Source organism: Cheilinus undulatus, linkage group 11 (genome assembly GCF_018320785.1).
Source record: "Cheilinus undulatus linkage group 11, ASM1832078v1, whole genome shotgun sequence".
Taxonomy (NCBI): domain Eukaryota; kingdom Metazoa; phylum Chordata; class Actinopteri; order Labriformes; family Labridae; genus Cheilinus; species Cheilinus undulatus.
In genome coordinates this window covers 35,481,971-35,498,584 of record NC_054875.1, presented here as the reverse complement: position 1 = coordinate 35,498,584, position 16,614 = coordinate 35,481,971, and the positions used below count along the sequence as shown (strand labels likewise).

Below are 16,614 nucleotides of genomic sequence, written 5' to 3'. Positions count from 1 at the left end.
CTGCTAATCTGCCTCATAATGCAGCCCGGGCCACTGCAGACCAAAGTCAGCCTGACAGTGATGCTCAGGTTCCTGTCTGTGATTCCCTGAAACAAAGGCTGCCCTTTAGAAAGTGCTAAAGCAGGTTGATAACCATCAAAAGCCACATCTGTCATGAGATGCAATCAGTTATTTTAAACAATATCGATCATAACTGCTGCTATCAGCCTCCACCAGCTGCCATCGTCAGCACACAAAGACAGTATAGAGCTGATCTTGTCCTGTCTGCAGCGTTAGCTCCGAGTCACATCAGAGTGAGCAGGCATGGCTTTCCCTAAAGGATGTGTGTTATTTCAGAGTTCTGCTTCTGTGGCATGTTGTTGCTTTTTAACTTGCAGAGGCTTGCGGTGAGAAGCTTGAACCCTCTGTCTTTACTCTGAGGTGCTTTGTCATGTTTGGAAGCTGTCAGAGTGTAACAATAGAGTGTAGCAAGCAGCAGCTTTAATACTAAGCTGCAGCGGATGAATCCACTCCAGGTACTGAGAGGAGCTGCTTGCTGCTGCAAAATACTCTGGAGATTACTGCCACTTCATGTTACGCAATTTTGTTTTCAAGAGGGGAAAAGAAACTTTGTTTTGATGTGTTGTTCTGTCTCTGCAAACTGGGTTTAGGCTTCTTCTCTGGGCAGGGAAAATTGAAGAAAAATCTCAAAGCAGCTTGCACTTCTTCTTCGTCTTTCTCCCTGTATAGAATCTGACCTATGAGATCATACTGACCCTCGGCCAGGCGTTTGAGGTGGCCTATCAGCTGGCTCTGCAGGCACAGAGGACCAAACAGCACCAGAACCTCCCAGTGGGACCCGGTTCAGATATTATTGAGACCAAGTCCAGCCGACCTGTGCCAAGACCACGAGGCAGTGTACGCAAGTCAGCGGTGAGTCGGAAATCAGTGATGATGCGGCACAAAATACTAGATAGAGCAAACATAAAAAAGCCATGTGAATGACTGTCTTCTGAAAACAATGGGCAGTTTTTAAATGCAGTTATAAAGCTGATTTGTCCTGTTTATTAGAAATTTTGGAAGACAGGCTATCAAGATGTGGCACATAGCTCCGAGGTAGTTAAAGTGCTTTTAAATCCTATTTTCAGAATCAGTAACAAGTTTATTACAAAGTCAGATACCCATTAAAGACAGCTGTCTTTGTGTTTTGGTGAATAAAACCCTAAGAGCACAAAAGTCTAAAATAGAAGACAGAGCTTGAGAACAGCAGCGCTCCTGCTCTTAGGGGACTCGAACAAAATGATTTCAACTATTGTTCAGGAAGTGGTAGTTTTTTTCTGCAATTTGCACAGAAATCATAAGCTGTTAGTTATAACTAGGTACACTTGAATACACAGACATGATCCTAACACACCTTAATTTTACACTTAATGCTAAATGGGATTGGTAGAATCATGGGTGAAAACTTATATTCCCATATCTCCAGAGCTGGCCTTAAAGTCTTCAAGGTTTTAAGTTGTCCTCATCATTACAGTAGCCCTGAAAGAGCTTAAGGTACATTCCGGGATGTACTACAGATAGGAAATGCTAATAGCTAATTTGGCATGATTTTAATAGAGCCATTAAAACCAAAATGTAATAAATACAGGATGAAATAATGGCCCTAGATGAAGTATTAGCAAGGCCACAAACCATTTAAAGTTTTGTTTAAGTTTTGACCACCTGTGAAGCAGGGCTGTAATTATGTCAGATTTCTAAATTTTGATGTGATTCTTATTAAAATCAAACTATATGGATGCCTGTTTCAAAACCACAGTAAAATAAAAGCTAACTTAATTCATGAACCACCTTTCATAATCAATGTTACAATGTGCCTCATAGGCAGATAATCAAAATATGCTAGGTGAAAACAAACAGATACACTATATGGACAAAAGTATTTGTCACACCTGTTAATTATTGAATTCAGGTGGTTCAATCAGACCTGTTACCACAGGTGTATAAAATCAAGCACCTGGCCATGCAGTCTCCTTTTGCAAACATATGTAATACAAAATGTGTCATTCTGAAGAGCTCTGTGATTTCAGGCATGGTACTGTGATAGATGCAACCTTTGCAATGAGATTGTGAAATTTCATCTTCAACTGTGATGTTATTAAAATGTGTAAGAGTTTAGGAACACAACAATAACTCGGCCACATAACATCACAGAGCAGGCACAAAAACAACAACTGTGTTTGTGTGTATGCAAGCCTAACATTACCAAATCCAATGCAAAGCATCAAAGGGAGTGGTGTAAAGCACACCAACACTGGACTGTGGAGCAGTGGAAACGTACTTTATGGAGTGATAAACCACACTTCTCTGTTTGGTAGTCAGATTGGTGAGTCTGTGTTTGGCAGCTGCTTGGAATACATTACCTGCCTGACTGCATTGTGCTCACTGTGACGGTTGGTGGAGGGGGGATAATGGTATGGTGCTGTTTTTCGGGGTTTGGACGAGGCCCCTTATCTCCGGTGAAGGGCAATCTTAATACTTCAGCATACCAAGACATTTTGGAAAATGCTATTCTTCCAATCTTGTGGCATCAGTCTGGGAAAGGCCCTTTTCTTTTCTAACATAGCTCTGCCCCAGTGCACAAAGCAAGTACTATAAAGACATGGTTTGATGAGTTTGGTTTGGAAGAACTTGACTGGCCTGTACAGAGCTCGCAACCCTATTGAGCACCTTTGGGATGAACTAGGATGGAGCTTGCGAGCCAGGCCTTCTCATCCAACATCAGTGCCTGTCGTCATTAATGCTCTACAGAATGAATGGGCACAAATTCCCACAGAAACACTCCAAAAACTTGTGGAAACCATTCCAAGGAGAATGGATGCTGTTATAGCTGCAGAAAGCTACAAATCTACCATATCAGGAGTGCATGTGTTTGAACAAAATATCATAACAGTCCTTTGTGCTGTAATGGTCAGACGGTCATATACTTTTGTCCATTTAGTGTATGTGAACACAAAGTTGTTCAAAAACCACAATATGAGGAAATAAATAAAGGCAGACAAGAAATGAGTACAGTAACTGACAGTATCACAGGAAAACCAGACCCCCTAATGGAAACAAGGCTTATGTGACCAAAATCTTATCCCGTCTTGGCCGACAGCCTGGCCAAAAGTGTCAGTCACAACAGCAGCGCTCTATGTGATTACAGTGGTCATTTGCTCGTAAAAAATGAAAATAAGAACCAATAAGTGGGCATGGCTTCAGCTTATTCATCAGACACGCCCACACCATCCTGGAGCAGATTTTACTGCCTCATTTTTCATGATTTCGAAGCTTAATTTCATAAACTTAGGGATGTTTTATTTAACTGAAATTTGATTTAGGGGTTCATAACACAGTGACCTGTCATACAACAAACCTAAATACGGATTCATTTTCAATTTACAGAGTCTTTAAGGTATTCATGTGATAACATAACTAAAATAAAATGTACACATTAGTTCTCCGAAGGGATAAAAGGGATTCTTGTAAATGATGATGCAAAGATGAGCAAATGCTCTCTTATGGGTAGACGTCAGGATTCACGTCGTTGACGTCAGGTCAGGGTGTCAAACTTTGACGACGACGTAAGAAAATTCTGACATGCTAGTCTTGTTGAATCGTGGTCGTGGGGCGTCTTGGACACATCGTTAATTATGTCACACTACAATATTGTTTGTCGGTCCTGAAACTCTAAATCGGGCCTGAGTTTTGACAGAGCTGCGACATTGCAGTCGGGCTAAAATCTGGCTTAATTCGTGTAGTCTGAGCCGGCCTTAAGTTATGTCTCAAGCTCTGGCGTAACGTCCACACTAAGCCCTACATTGAAACTAGTTAGGTTGTAATTGCCTTTGTCTGGTTGCACCACAGAGACGTGAGGTACATTATAACTAGCATCCAAACTTAACAAATTACCGTCACAGATTCTCTAAGTTTTTGGTAAAATTAACCGATCAGTTTAAAGCTTTTTTAATGCAGTGTTTGTTACAGTAATGCTCCTGGTGTCTAGTTTGTCTCTTAACAGGCTAACAGGTGGAAATAACCTCTGCTAACTGCTGTTAATCCTTAAACAGTACCAAAAGTGTATGCAAAATATGACAGCATTTTAATTAGGTGATGACGAAAGACTACACTAGCCTAAACAGGGGGGGCATAAAAACCGAGAGCTTGATAAAGTGGTGAATTGTCAGCAATATTATCCAACATTGCAGTCCAAAATTCCTCCTTGAGTTTAAGAAATGCTATCTAACCTCTGCACACTGTCTAAATTCCACAATAATTCAGATTGCATTGGGTTAAAACATGTGGTATTATAGTGTATTAAGAATCTAACAGCCTCGCTTAAAAGTGCTTGAAGCTGTGCCTCATACTTCTACCATGTGAAACTGGAGCCCATCAGACAGTCAAGTAATACTCCTTGTTTTAATAGTCATCTTTTCTAAAGGAAATATAAGTCTCTCCTTTTCCATATTGCATTTCCAAACAAATTAAGAATTCGTGGAACATTTGTATCAGTCTGCATCCTGTTACATTATTATGAGTAAACTGCGATGATGTTTGTTTAGCCATTTGCATTAAAGCATTAGTGAGAGAGCTCATTCTGCATATCAATGAGGTAAAAACGCCTCAGGGACTCATCTTTGGCTGCAGCTTAATGAACTCAACACAATCATGTTTACTGTCACTTCCCCTGTGTATGCCCGTGTTTTTATCCCTTTTGTATTATGATAAATTTGCAACCTAAAGCACAAAAAAACGCCTTGCTTCACATTTCAAAGTTCCTGCAGTTGCTCACATCCACACTTGTAAGCTCTCACAGTCTTATCTATGTTAGCTATAACAGAGCAGACTCTTCCTGTCTCATGCTTTGCAAATCTGTGTTACCAACCTTCTCTCCATTTAATTCTTTCTAAGCCCTCCTTTCTGTCTGTTTCTCTTGTGCTTCTTTACCTTCTTCTTCTCCTTTTCTCTGTTTATTCTTCTCTCCTCCTGGCGGTTTTTATCTCTCCCAGGACTCTCCTCCTCTCGACAGTCGTTGCTGTTACTGTTACACCTGCACCACCCACCGTCCCTCCTTCCTACCGCTGCACTCTGCCAGCTCTGCTGCACAGGTGCTGCCTTCACATCCTCCTGTCAGTCTGTCCCACTTCAAGCTTCTCACACTGCTTTGTTTTCCTCCTGTCTAGTCTTTTTCCAACTCTCACTGCCTTAAAAATAATCATAACCATCACCATTAATCCTTCACACTGCTATTTTTGTTAAACAGGTGTTCTTTTGAAAACATGTTTGAGCCATTTTTACCTCCTCTTAGACTTATGTGTAGACTGTTAAATGTTTTGATTATTGTTTTAGACTCTGGCGCCCCCTAGTGTGGATTTAAGAGAAACACAAGAATGCTCACAATTACAAGAAGCTTATTCTGTGAGTTCAATCTTCTAAACATACTGTTGTTTGCCTAGAAACTTGGGACCTAATCAAGGGTGTTAGATTCTCTACTGGTGGGTCATGGAGCTGTTTTTACTGGCCTGGAAGAAAACTGGGAAAAAAAGGGTCCATGATAGGAGCCCAAATTGGACATGCATCCATTTATCATTTTTTAACGCAGTTTTGCTATGTTAATAACTAAATTTTGTTATTTTTCTCAAGCTATGGACTTAGTTTTGTCATTTTCTCTGGATAATATAGATGGATTATCCATTATAATTTGCTATTTTCTCAAGATATCTTGAAAAGAACTGAAGTGTATTCATAAAATTGGGTTGTAGTTTTTCAGATAGCAGTGGCTAATCTGAGGCTAGACCAGTTAAGAACCTGCATTATGATGTTTTTTGTAGGACAAGTTAAGCTTTAAAATTTTTTCTTTTTTAAACATTTTCTTAAGGAGACTTTGTGCTAAATTAAGCTTTTGTAGCCATTATTTAATAAAGTAACGTGTCATAGTTCAAGAATGAGCTTTAACTTTAAGGGATATTTAGGTATTTTTGATGTAGGTTTTCTCCGACCAAGCCTGCGGACCTAGACAGCTGATCATAAACGCTGAGGTAGAAGAGCACATTGCTGAAGCTAGTGTTGCAAAACAGTGCCAAACACAGAGGCTTTACATATAATGTACATTTGAGCAAACATTGTGTTTTGGCCCATTTTCACCTAAAACTCACTAAATTACGTGGAGCAACTGTATTTATCTGCTACATTTTAGGGCAGGGGTCATCAACTACATTTGTTTAAGGGCCAACTTTGTCCTATACCGGCACTTTGGGGGCCGAACTCTCAAATAGACTAAAGAAATTTTAAAAATTGGCTGAATCAACTTTTTTTTTAAATATATATTTGTTTTCTTTAAAATACACAGTGCTTAACAAATTTATTTGTTGTATGTCATTTGTCTCAGAGACCATCCAGCATCATGAAGTGCTTTCATGCGGACTCTTTCATTTTCAGTGAGCTCTCCACGTTTTACCATTTTGAACAGGAATGAGGAATTTCAAACTGAATTGACCTTTTTATACCCAAATTTGAGCCGGCTCACTGGGCTTCTCTGAGAAGTCAGAAATTAATCAAGCATAACATTCAACCACTAAAACTAATTTTTCTGTTCAGGAATGCAAGTAGATAACTATAATTTGACATATTAATCAAGAAATAATAATGTGCTTTACTATTTTTTCAGTTTTTTGTAAATCAGTAAATTTGAAAATTCATGGCTAATAATAATAATTATATTTTAGCATGAAAAATATCATTTGGGTTAAAGAGCTTCTACATATTGGTGTATTAACCATTGCAGAAACATAAAAAATGATTTTGGTAATTACCAATGCTGTTAATTTAGGGCAGCTGTGGCATAAACTTTACTTTGGGTGGTGGTCTAATAAATTTGTTAAGCACTGTACATGATTTTTAGACTCCAACAGTGAGATCAGTCCTTACATCACAGCCAGCCTCAAAGGGGCGACAAGGATATTTTAGCTGAATATTTCTGGGGCTTGCATGTTGTCCATCGCTAATATGCTGTGTAGTGAGAAATAAAAAACTGTTGAATTTCTGAAAAATGAATGAAATAGAAAGTAATGAAATTGTTTCATTCTCAGTTGTTTTTGGAGTTGTTCTAATAGTTTTAGGGAGTTTATTTAAAGAAAAAATATCCAAAATACCACAGCATATTTTTTCATCTGCACATGTTCTGAATTCGATAATGTTCTGGGGACCTGATGTGGCCCCAAGGCCACCAGTTGATTACTGGTTTAGAGCCTAGCTTCCCCAAGAGTGTCTTTATGAAGGGGCAACACTCACTGAAATCACTGGAGGCTGATTGCACTACTATCAATAAGTACCTAATACACCCCAGCTTCAAAAATACCAAAATATCCCTTTAACTTTTAGCAACATGAACTATAGTCCTACCTCATTGCAAATCTATAACAACTGTTATCTTCTGCAGAAGAACATCATGTTTATTTTAGAGTTCCAAAACCATATATAAAATGTAAATTTGAATTGTGAACTCTTTACAATGGGGATGTTTTTTTGAGATTTAATTAGATAACTTTATTGATCCCCAGTATGGGAAATAAACATGTTGATGCACCTCAGGACACCAAGAAAGCAAATGAAGAAAAGAGAAAAAAATCCAATATAAATATTTCTAATTAGTAAATTACAACAACAAGTACACCAGAAATGATTACTCAGAATTATTGTACAGCATGTACAAAAATAAGAAAATGGTGAACTCATACAAAATACACTATATGGACAAAAGCATTTGGTCACACCTGTTAATTATTAAATTTAATTGTTTCGATTAGACCAGTAGCCACAGGTGAATAAAATCAAGCACCAAGCCATCCAGTCTCCATTTACAAAAAGATATAATATTAAATGTGTCATTCTGAAGAACTCAGTGACCTTAAGTGTGGTGCTGTGATAGATGCCACCTTGGCAATAAGGTGGTTTGTGAAATTTTATCCCAGCTGAATATTCCACAGTCAACTCTCAGTGATATTAGAAAGTGGAAGCGTTAAGGAACAACAACAACTCAGCCATGAAGCGTTCGGCCATGTAAAATCACAGAGCGGGGTCAACGACTGCTGAGGCACATAGTGCATAAAAGTCACCAACGCTCAGCTGACTCCAATGCTGAAGAGTTCTTTGTTTCTACTGGCATTCATGTAAACACAAAAACTTGCAGTTCTGTGGAGTGACGAATCACACTTCCCTGTGTGGCAGTCAGTCGGCGAGTCTGGGTTTGGCAGATGCAGGGAGAACGTTACCTGCCTGACTGCATTGTGCCAGCTGGGGAGTTTTAGATGAGGGATAATGGTATGAGGCTGTTTTTCAGAGTTTGGGCAAGGCCCCTTATCTTAATGCTTCAACGTACCAAGACATTTTTGGCAATGCTATGGGTCAAACTTTGTTGCAGCAGTTTAGGGAAGGCCCCTCTTTGTTCCAACATGACTGTGCCCTGGTGCACAAAGGAAGGACTATAAAGATATGGTTTGATGAGGCCTGACCTTGACCCCATCTAGCCAGGCCTTCTTGTCCAACATCAATGTCTGACCTCAGAAATGTTTTACAGAATGAATGGGCACAAATTCCCCAAAAAACCCTCCAAATTACTGTGGCAATCCTACCAAAAAGAGTGGCCGCAACTCCATATTTAAGTACATGTTTTTGAATAAAATGCCATCACAGTCCCTCTTGATGTAATGGTAAGGCGGCCAAATACTTTTGTCCATAAAGTGTATTTATTCTTACTTATCAATCATTCTTTTTGGTATAGCCCCAATTCATAACAATTATTATCTCTACAACTCACTTTAAACCACCATGAGCATAACACTAAGCAACATTTAGCAAAGTTACAGTGGCAGGAAAAACTGAGTTTTAACAAGGAGAACCCATGAGCAGACCAGAGTCGTTCTGAAGGGCCATCTCCAGATGCTGTGATGGCTGTGAGTGAGATAGATCGAGATATAGAAAGAGAGCGATATCACAGAAGCAAACCTCTTATTAAATTCTGCAAGTCATTGCTGATGTCCCATGAGTTTGATTCCCTGTGTTTATGTTTCCAGGGGGATCTCGTCGAACAGGAGGGCGACTCTCAGTCCCAGGGCAGCACTACGTGGCTAGTGGACCCAAAGGATTCCAAGCGCACTATCAGCACTAAGTATGAGACTACCATATTCTGAGTGGAGCCCTCTTCTTCCTGACCTCTGGGCTTGGTTTCACCTTCCTCTTCCTCCTCCCTCTGTGTGCCTTTCACTGTGACTCTGCCTCTCTCTCTGAGCTGGACCCCTGCCCTCCTTCCCACCCGGCCTGCATTCACTCACATCCTGAAAAACAACACAACCATGGACGACTTAACCACCTCCACTTTTTGTTGATTATCAATTCAGCTCTTCCACTTTATTAACCCTCCTCCAGCCTGCCACTCACCTTCACCACTCTGTCCTCTTTGTTTACCTTGAATGCTTCCTGAACTCTTCACACAATGCTTCCTTTTCTTCTCCTCCGTCAACATCACGCTATTGACTTTTGGTGATAAGCTCTTTTTTTCTTGGTGCTTTTCCTGCTCTACTAGGCGACGGCCACTCTGAGGCTTTTCACTCTGATCTTTCGACTCTTCTGACTTCTCCGAGCGCTGAGAGAAAATCTGATTTTCCTGCAGCTGAGAGCGACCCACCGCACACATCCTGTACCTGGATGGACACGTTTCCTGAGGAAACTGAGAATCTGTTTCAGTAAATCTGGACTATAGCGGACTGTTCAGAGGTTGCGGTGTTGAAGGTGTTACACAGGATTAACTAGGGGCGATATTTCTCGCTGTCAGCTGTCTGCTCAAGCCAAAGGAGGCTATGATCCTAGCACTGTGATAAGGTCCTTTTGGAGCTAATAAAGAAAGCATTTTAGGGGGATTTTCTAGCAAGTAAGGACCAGCATGTTAGTGGTCCTTGCTAGACCTCCTCATGACTTGTAGCCCTCCTCTGTCTGTCAATCAGAGCAAAAAAGAAAGCTTCATCTGGGGTGAACTAACTAAACTAAGCACTTTTATCAAACCCCAGAGTGTGAAAGATTAAGTGCATCTTTTTCATCTCTGTCCTGTCTCTTTTTTCTTTTCTTTATTTCACAACAAATGCCTTCTCTGTTCTTCTGTCAGCATTGCCTTTTCTTTTGCCAATCACGCTGGGTTAATATGTCACGGCTGCTGGTGAAAAGAGTTAATCATTGTACTAAGGGAGGGGTTGGGGCAATCCATCACCATTATTCTGTTTGTGTCCATTAGTCCAGTGTTTTATTTTGACTTCATTTAACCTCACTGCATTGTGTGTGCGTGTGTTTTGTGTCCCTTCCCCTATAGCTGAACACTGTGGCCACTACCAGCCAATAAGAAAAGGACAGAAAATCTGCCCTGTTGCATTCTGGGTAGGATTTTTGAACTCCACATCCAGTGCAGCAGATTGCACCAACAGTTGGATCATCACAGTAGAACACAGGACCTGGAGACCTGGGAGACGGAGGTTAATTTGACCTCACTGAATTCAACACTGCACCCACACTCCTCCATTGAACCTTTTATCCAACAGAAAGTGATGGTTTTTAAGCCAGTTGCCTCAGTACACATTTAAGTAATTGGTCAACAAGGGCAAAATCATTTCCCATTGAGAGGTGTTAGGGCTCCAGATTCAGAATTGATTCAAACTCATAATCACAAAGACAAGTCATTAACCAATACAACAGCCCAAAACTGAATTCAAATCAGCAAATTCATGCAAAGTCAAAAAAGCAAACAAATGTAGCAGTGAAGCTGCAAACACGGTCTTCATCGTAGACTGTATTACAACATGAATGTGAAATGTTTTCATGGTGCATTTTCATGTGCTGCCCGTGTGCTTTGAAAGATTCATATTGATACCATGGTGGCATGATATCTGGTGTACGTGTCTGTTGATTCGCACTGCGTTTTCTGCCCACTAGCTCTGCTTATCCTGTTTTTGTTGCCATCAACAGAAATCCTTTCATCCCCCTATTATGCCTCCAATTAGTCTATCAGCACCCATCTGTATCAAGGGGGAACTTTGTAGCTGAGCAGAAGCATACATCATGATGGAGATGCTGACTCTAAGTTAGCCTGACACTCCAAATAGTTGTATTTCTTTGGAACAGGCAAAACTTTTGTTAAAAAAAAAATCTAAGGGTGGACAAATGGGCTGTCAGTCACATTCATTAAAGGACAATTAGAGCGACAAGAAGTACAATTTAGGAGGCATGCAAAGCCCTGTTGTTGTTAGCGATCAGTGGAGCTAGTTGGTATATCGAACTCATGCCGAAGCAGAGCAAAAACATCTCTTCCGTCAAGAAATACTTTTAGCGTGGTTCTTTTCTTTTAATCAAGAAATGTTGTCCAGTTCAGTTGAATCTGCCACTATAGCTACATCCGAGCCAATCACCTCACCGGCAGCCATTGTTAACAGGCTTCCAGTGCAGCTGAACCTCACCCATAGCTGCCGCCTCGTTCTCTTCAAATGATGTGGACTTGTCCGGTCTAGACCTAGCAAGATTATTTTAGCTTGAAGCTTTGTGAGATGGATCTACCTGATAACAGACATAACAAGTAGCCAATCCACTGGCTTTGCAAAGTTTCCCTTACCCCCCGTCATTCTCTAACCAACAAAAATAAGGACCGATGTTAAGCCTCCTGGCAAGCCCAACCATAACTGGCATCTTAATTATAAAAATGTATGAAAACTTTTTGGGTTGAAGAAATCAAACGAGGATGTTCTCGGTTATCTATGTCCCTGTTTAGCTAAACAACCATTTAAATTGTGTTTAACTGACTAGTCTAAAGAAGAAAAAATACTTAGAAAACAGTTAAATCCCTCATAGTTTTTATTTTTTCAGCAGGTATGATGTGGGCCTGAGATTAGCTAACATTAGCAGCTAGCTCCAACAGCCATAGTTCCTCTTTGCAGATTAATATCGGATCCTAAATGTGGCTTCTTTTCATGTTGGTTAAGAAGTTATTTGTGAGTATAACCCACATACCACTTTATTTCAGTTTTCTAATTAAAAAAAAACACTGTCGTTCCGTTTCATTTAGTGGTAGCAGCCATTAACTGAAGCTACAGAGGCTACTAGTGGCAGGAGGCTTTATTACAATTTTAAAAAGGTGGGTCTTTCGGTTTGTGTTTATAACAATGATAGATAACTAGTTTAACTGACTTGTTAGCCAGCCTTTTTTGAAACAAAACACCTGATTTAAACAAAATCCCCCAGAATGTCTATTACTAAAGTTAGGAGGTATCTACTAAAATTGTTTTTTGAACAGGGCCATAAACATGTTTATTTCTGCTTCTAAAATGGGCATTTCAGCATTAAAGGTAATGGAGATTCTTTGGCTTTTCAGCCAGACCCAAGTGGACACTTTAGGAACTGCAGTTTTTTTTTTTTTACACTTCCCTATAGCTTCATTTTTCACCTGGCAAATAGAAGTCATCCAGGCCTGTAGGGGGTGCTCATTTAGACTGGGTTTTAGTGCAGCATATTTTCTAGAAAAAAAATACGTTTTCTACCTGATATTAGATTTTGCCCTTGTTGGCTGTTGTATCAAAGCGTTCTCTTCCAGGAAATGTAGCTTCAGTGTTGTAGAGCAGAACTTTAATTTCAAAGGGGAAACTTTTTTTTGTAACTCTATAATGGTACAAACTAACAGAAGAAGACCTCACACTGTAGGTACACACTCCTTTCTGCAGCAACACTTTGTAGCATCTCTTTATGACCATCAGCCTTTTACCACAATTACACAAACAACTGTGATCAACAATGAAATCTTGCACGGGAGGAACTCTTTAGCCAAACTTAAAGGGCAGAGGAGCTGACACTACAAAGACTGTTTTATAATAGTAATAATAATGATAATATAGCAGGGGCGGCTTTTATTTGATTTGAAAGTGTTCTCTTCTTTTGTATTTTTTATTGTTTTATAGGACAATTGTGCGTCCAAATGCTGTAACTGGATCAGGTGTGGTCCACTGCAGTTCTCCCTCTCCATCCCTGCTCCTTTTGTCCCATTAATCCAGACAAGATTAATCACCAAACCTGCCATGCAGGCTGCTCCGTCTTTAGATTTTAGCTGCAGAACAGAACAATAAGACACAGAGCTTGTTTCTCCTAGCTAACTCCCTGTACGTCGACTGTTAATGGTACTTTTTTGTTCATTTGTTTGATGTGTATATGGGTACATATGATTTAACTGTTGTGTATGTGGTACGTTGTCAGGCCAGTACGATAACTCTATGGTACACTGTCTTCAGCTAGCTGCTGTCGGCACCTTCAGACATCAGCTTGGGTCCCGTTCTGCTTTTGCACATTGCTGAGGATCAGGAGAGATATTATCGGGACGGATCTGATGACGTCAGTGATGAGAATGATATTGTACATGAATCTAGCGGTCTGTATTTTGATACTTGAATGAACTTTTGCTTTTATAGATATCTATATATATATGTATATGTATGTATGTACGTATGTAATTTTTGACGTATGTCAAAAGAGAGAAAAGGACTATGTCTTATAAAGTTAAACATATCGTGAATAAATACCCTGTGATTTAAAAAAAAGGCTGAGATAACAATGACTCAGAAGAGGGACCTCACTTCAGAAAAAAAGATTGTAAATAATCTTGGGCTTCCAGTCTTTTTTATGATTATTTTCATAACTGTACAACTAATAAATGGCGCGATTAGACATGCTAATCCTGTTGACTCTTCTTTTATTCTTCTACTGATCCTGTCCTGAATTTCTTAGTTGTTTCCCCCTTAGACTTTTACAGTAACTTCTGCTCTTTTTCTAACAACATTCAGTCCCACCACAAGTGTCATGGAGAACTGTGCACTGATGCTTTTTGATCGTCTTACTTTATCAGAGGGGAAACCAGGTGAGTGGATGTGCCAGGATAAAATGATGGCCCCAAACCTCCACTTCTGTCTCATAAGTCTTTCTCTGCTGAAGGATGGACATCAGCAAAGAGCAGCTCAGAGTCATCGCAGGTGTTCAGGAAATGGATCAAGGCACACAGCGTGATTGTAAAGCATCCTCAAAACTTTTAACAGTCCGTCAACAAGTTACCAAAGTAAGCAGAGACTGCAACGGCAAAAGAAGCCCATAAATGCATTGAAGTGCTCATGTACCAAACTTAATGGACTCATTTGCATTAATATATATTTATGAGGCCCTTTTAAATATAATTTATGCCTTCACGAACAAGACAAACAGTAATGCTGTCATTTTTTTAACAAGGTTATCAAGGTCAATTGAAATACTTTACATTTTATTGTTGCCAAAGCTCCAGATGTCTACAGCGATTATCTTTTATCTTGTAGGGAAATGAGTCATCGGGGAAAACTACTACATCCATTATTTAAATGCAACTACCTTTACATACATAAAAGTAAAAACTTATTTATCTCTTATCTCTAAGAAATTATGGAGTTTAAATAGTGCACAAAGACAAAGTTATTTCTTTCTATAAACAGCTCTATACAAAGTTGTCACTTTTTTGTCATTATAGAGAAGAAAACTTTGTCCATGTAATATTTGTTGATCCAAGTCCTCTAAGGTTTGAATCTGCATAAAATTGGATAAAACTCAATTAGTAGCATATGATCCTTGGTGTCCATCTATCTGTCTGTCTGAGCAATTCTTGTGAATGCAAAATCTCACGGACACTTTAAGAGACTTTCTTTAAGCTCTGCACAAATTTCCACCATGACTAAACAATGACCTTGTTAGATTTAAGGTAAGAGATCAAAGGTCATTTTACCTTGTGTTTTTCGATTTATTGCAAACATGATAACAAGAACTGGTTAAGAAATCGTATTAAAACTTTACACAAAAATCCACTCTGACTCCAGGGTGATGTGGTTAGATTTTGGATGTTCAGTCAAGGTCATTACGTCTCATGTTCATCCCTTGCTTGTGAACACACATCTCAAGGAAACTTTGAGGGATTGTTCTTAAACTATGCAATAAAATAGCTGCTCTGACACAAGGATGATCTTTTTAAATTTTAAATGTAAAAGATCAAAGGTAAAGGTCATTGGGCCTCATGTTGACCTCTTACTTTTGAACACAGTATGGACAAAAGCATTCAGCCGCCTGACCATTACACCAACAGAGACTGTAATGACATTGTATTCAAACACATGGCACTGGCCAAACTCAGACTTGCCCATCTGACTGCCAAACAGAGAAGCGTGATTTCTCACTCTACAGAATATGTTTCCACTGCTCCACGGTCCAGTGTCTGGACTCCCTCCAACACTTGGCTTTGGACTCTGTGATGGGGGGCTTGCATGCAGCTTCCATTAAAGTCCCACCACTCGTTTTTTGTGTCATATCAAAAATTGTCTTATTGCAAAGGTAGCATCCATCACAGTACCATGCTGGAAATCACTGAGCTCTTCAGAACAACACATACTGTATCACAAATCTTTACACTGTATTTTTACTGTCCAGCAGTTGTACACCTCCCAGAGACATATTACTGCAAGGCTCTGTAAGGAAATACAATATGCAAATGGTAGCTATAAAAAGTTTTCCTGTGTCAGAGACTGTTTTGTTTATGACATAAGCAGTTTTTTCTTTTGAATGTCATAATCTAAATGTCTTTTTCTAATAATCTAAATGTGAGTTGTAATTGTGGCTTCAAATTACACCAGTTGAGTTAAAGAATGATTGTAACGTCTAATCATTTTCAAACATTGTCCCCACTCTTAATGTTTTTCTTGTGTGTTAAAATAGCAGTGTTAATAGTCAAGTCAGTCCTGTAGCATTACATTAGATAACTTTCTCTACTATCTAATACAAATGGTTGACTGTCAGTGAGGAAAATATGTACTTAATGTTTTTGACATCATTCCCCAACATGATCACATCAACAGTCAGCACAGCGAGGACTTCTGGGACAGACGAGAATATGAATTTAATATCAGCTTCATTTTCATAGACGTGCAGTAGACGGCAAAGCTGCAGGCTGCTGTTCCTGATTGTTAAGGCTGATATCTGCAGAAAGGACCACTTTGTTCTCATAGTTCAATGTGCACAAACTGACACAGATTCCTCACAATGCACAGGCGTCAAAACATGCAGGCTATAAACTCTGAAAATATTCAGCCAGAGACAGCCATTGGACTAAAACCTCCTATCTCCAAAATCACTACTTTTCAAGGAATCAGAAAACACCCTTTTTTTTTCTAATTAATTTCAAAATTGATTTGGTGATAGTGAGCCTTTTTTCAACATTTGTGTTAGTTTAAAATTGGTAAAACCTGGCAGATGTAAAGAGTGACCAATAGCACTGATCCATTAAAAAAACACTAAACTAATTTTTAAAAAAAATGGAGATACAGTCCCCTCCAAAAGTTTTGGAATGGGTGGCCATTTTTTGCCATTATTCACTAATTTCAGCTACATCTTTTACCCATTTTAAATATGTTTTTAACAAAAGTTATTTCATTTTAAGCTTAACTTCCCAATGGACCATGATTTTCTGGCCCCCAGTTTGGCTGGATCCCAAAAACCTTCCCCTTTATCCTACCT

General features: G+C 39.3%; 1 protein-coding gene across 8 annotated transcripts in view; it reads left to right on the top strand.

Moving 5' to 3' along the window:
• Window positions 1-13,761, top strand: part of LOC121517207 (ankyrin repeat and SAM domain-containing protein 1A-like) — a 129,252-nt gene extending 115,491 nt beyond the window's left edge. For 2 of the 8 annotated variants that reach the window (XM_041798794.1, XM_041798790.1), the window contains 4 exons: window positions 730-912; window positions 5,028-5,147; window positions 5,368-5,436; window positions 9,090-13,761. In XM_041798794.1, the coding sequence (XP_041654728.1) occupies window positions 730-912; window positions 5,028-5,147; window positions 5,368-5,436; window positions 9,090-9,206 (489 nt within the window). In that variant the 3' untranslated portion in view covers window positions 9,207-13,761. The remainder of the gene's footprint in view (window positions 1-729; window positions 913-5,027; window positions 5,148-5,367; window positions 5,437-9,089) is intronic. The other 6 variants (XM_041798798.1, XM_041798796.1, XM_041798791.1 and 3 more) reach the window with 5 other exon arrangements.
• The last annotated feature ends 2,853 nt before the right edge of the window (window positions 13,762-16,614 follow it).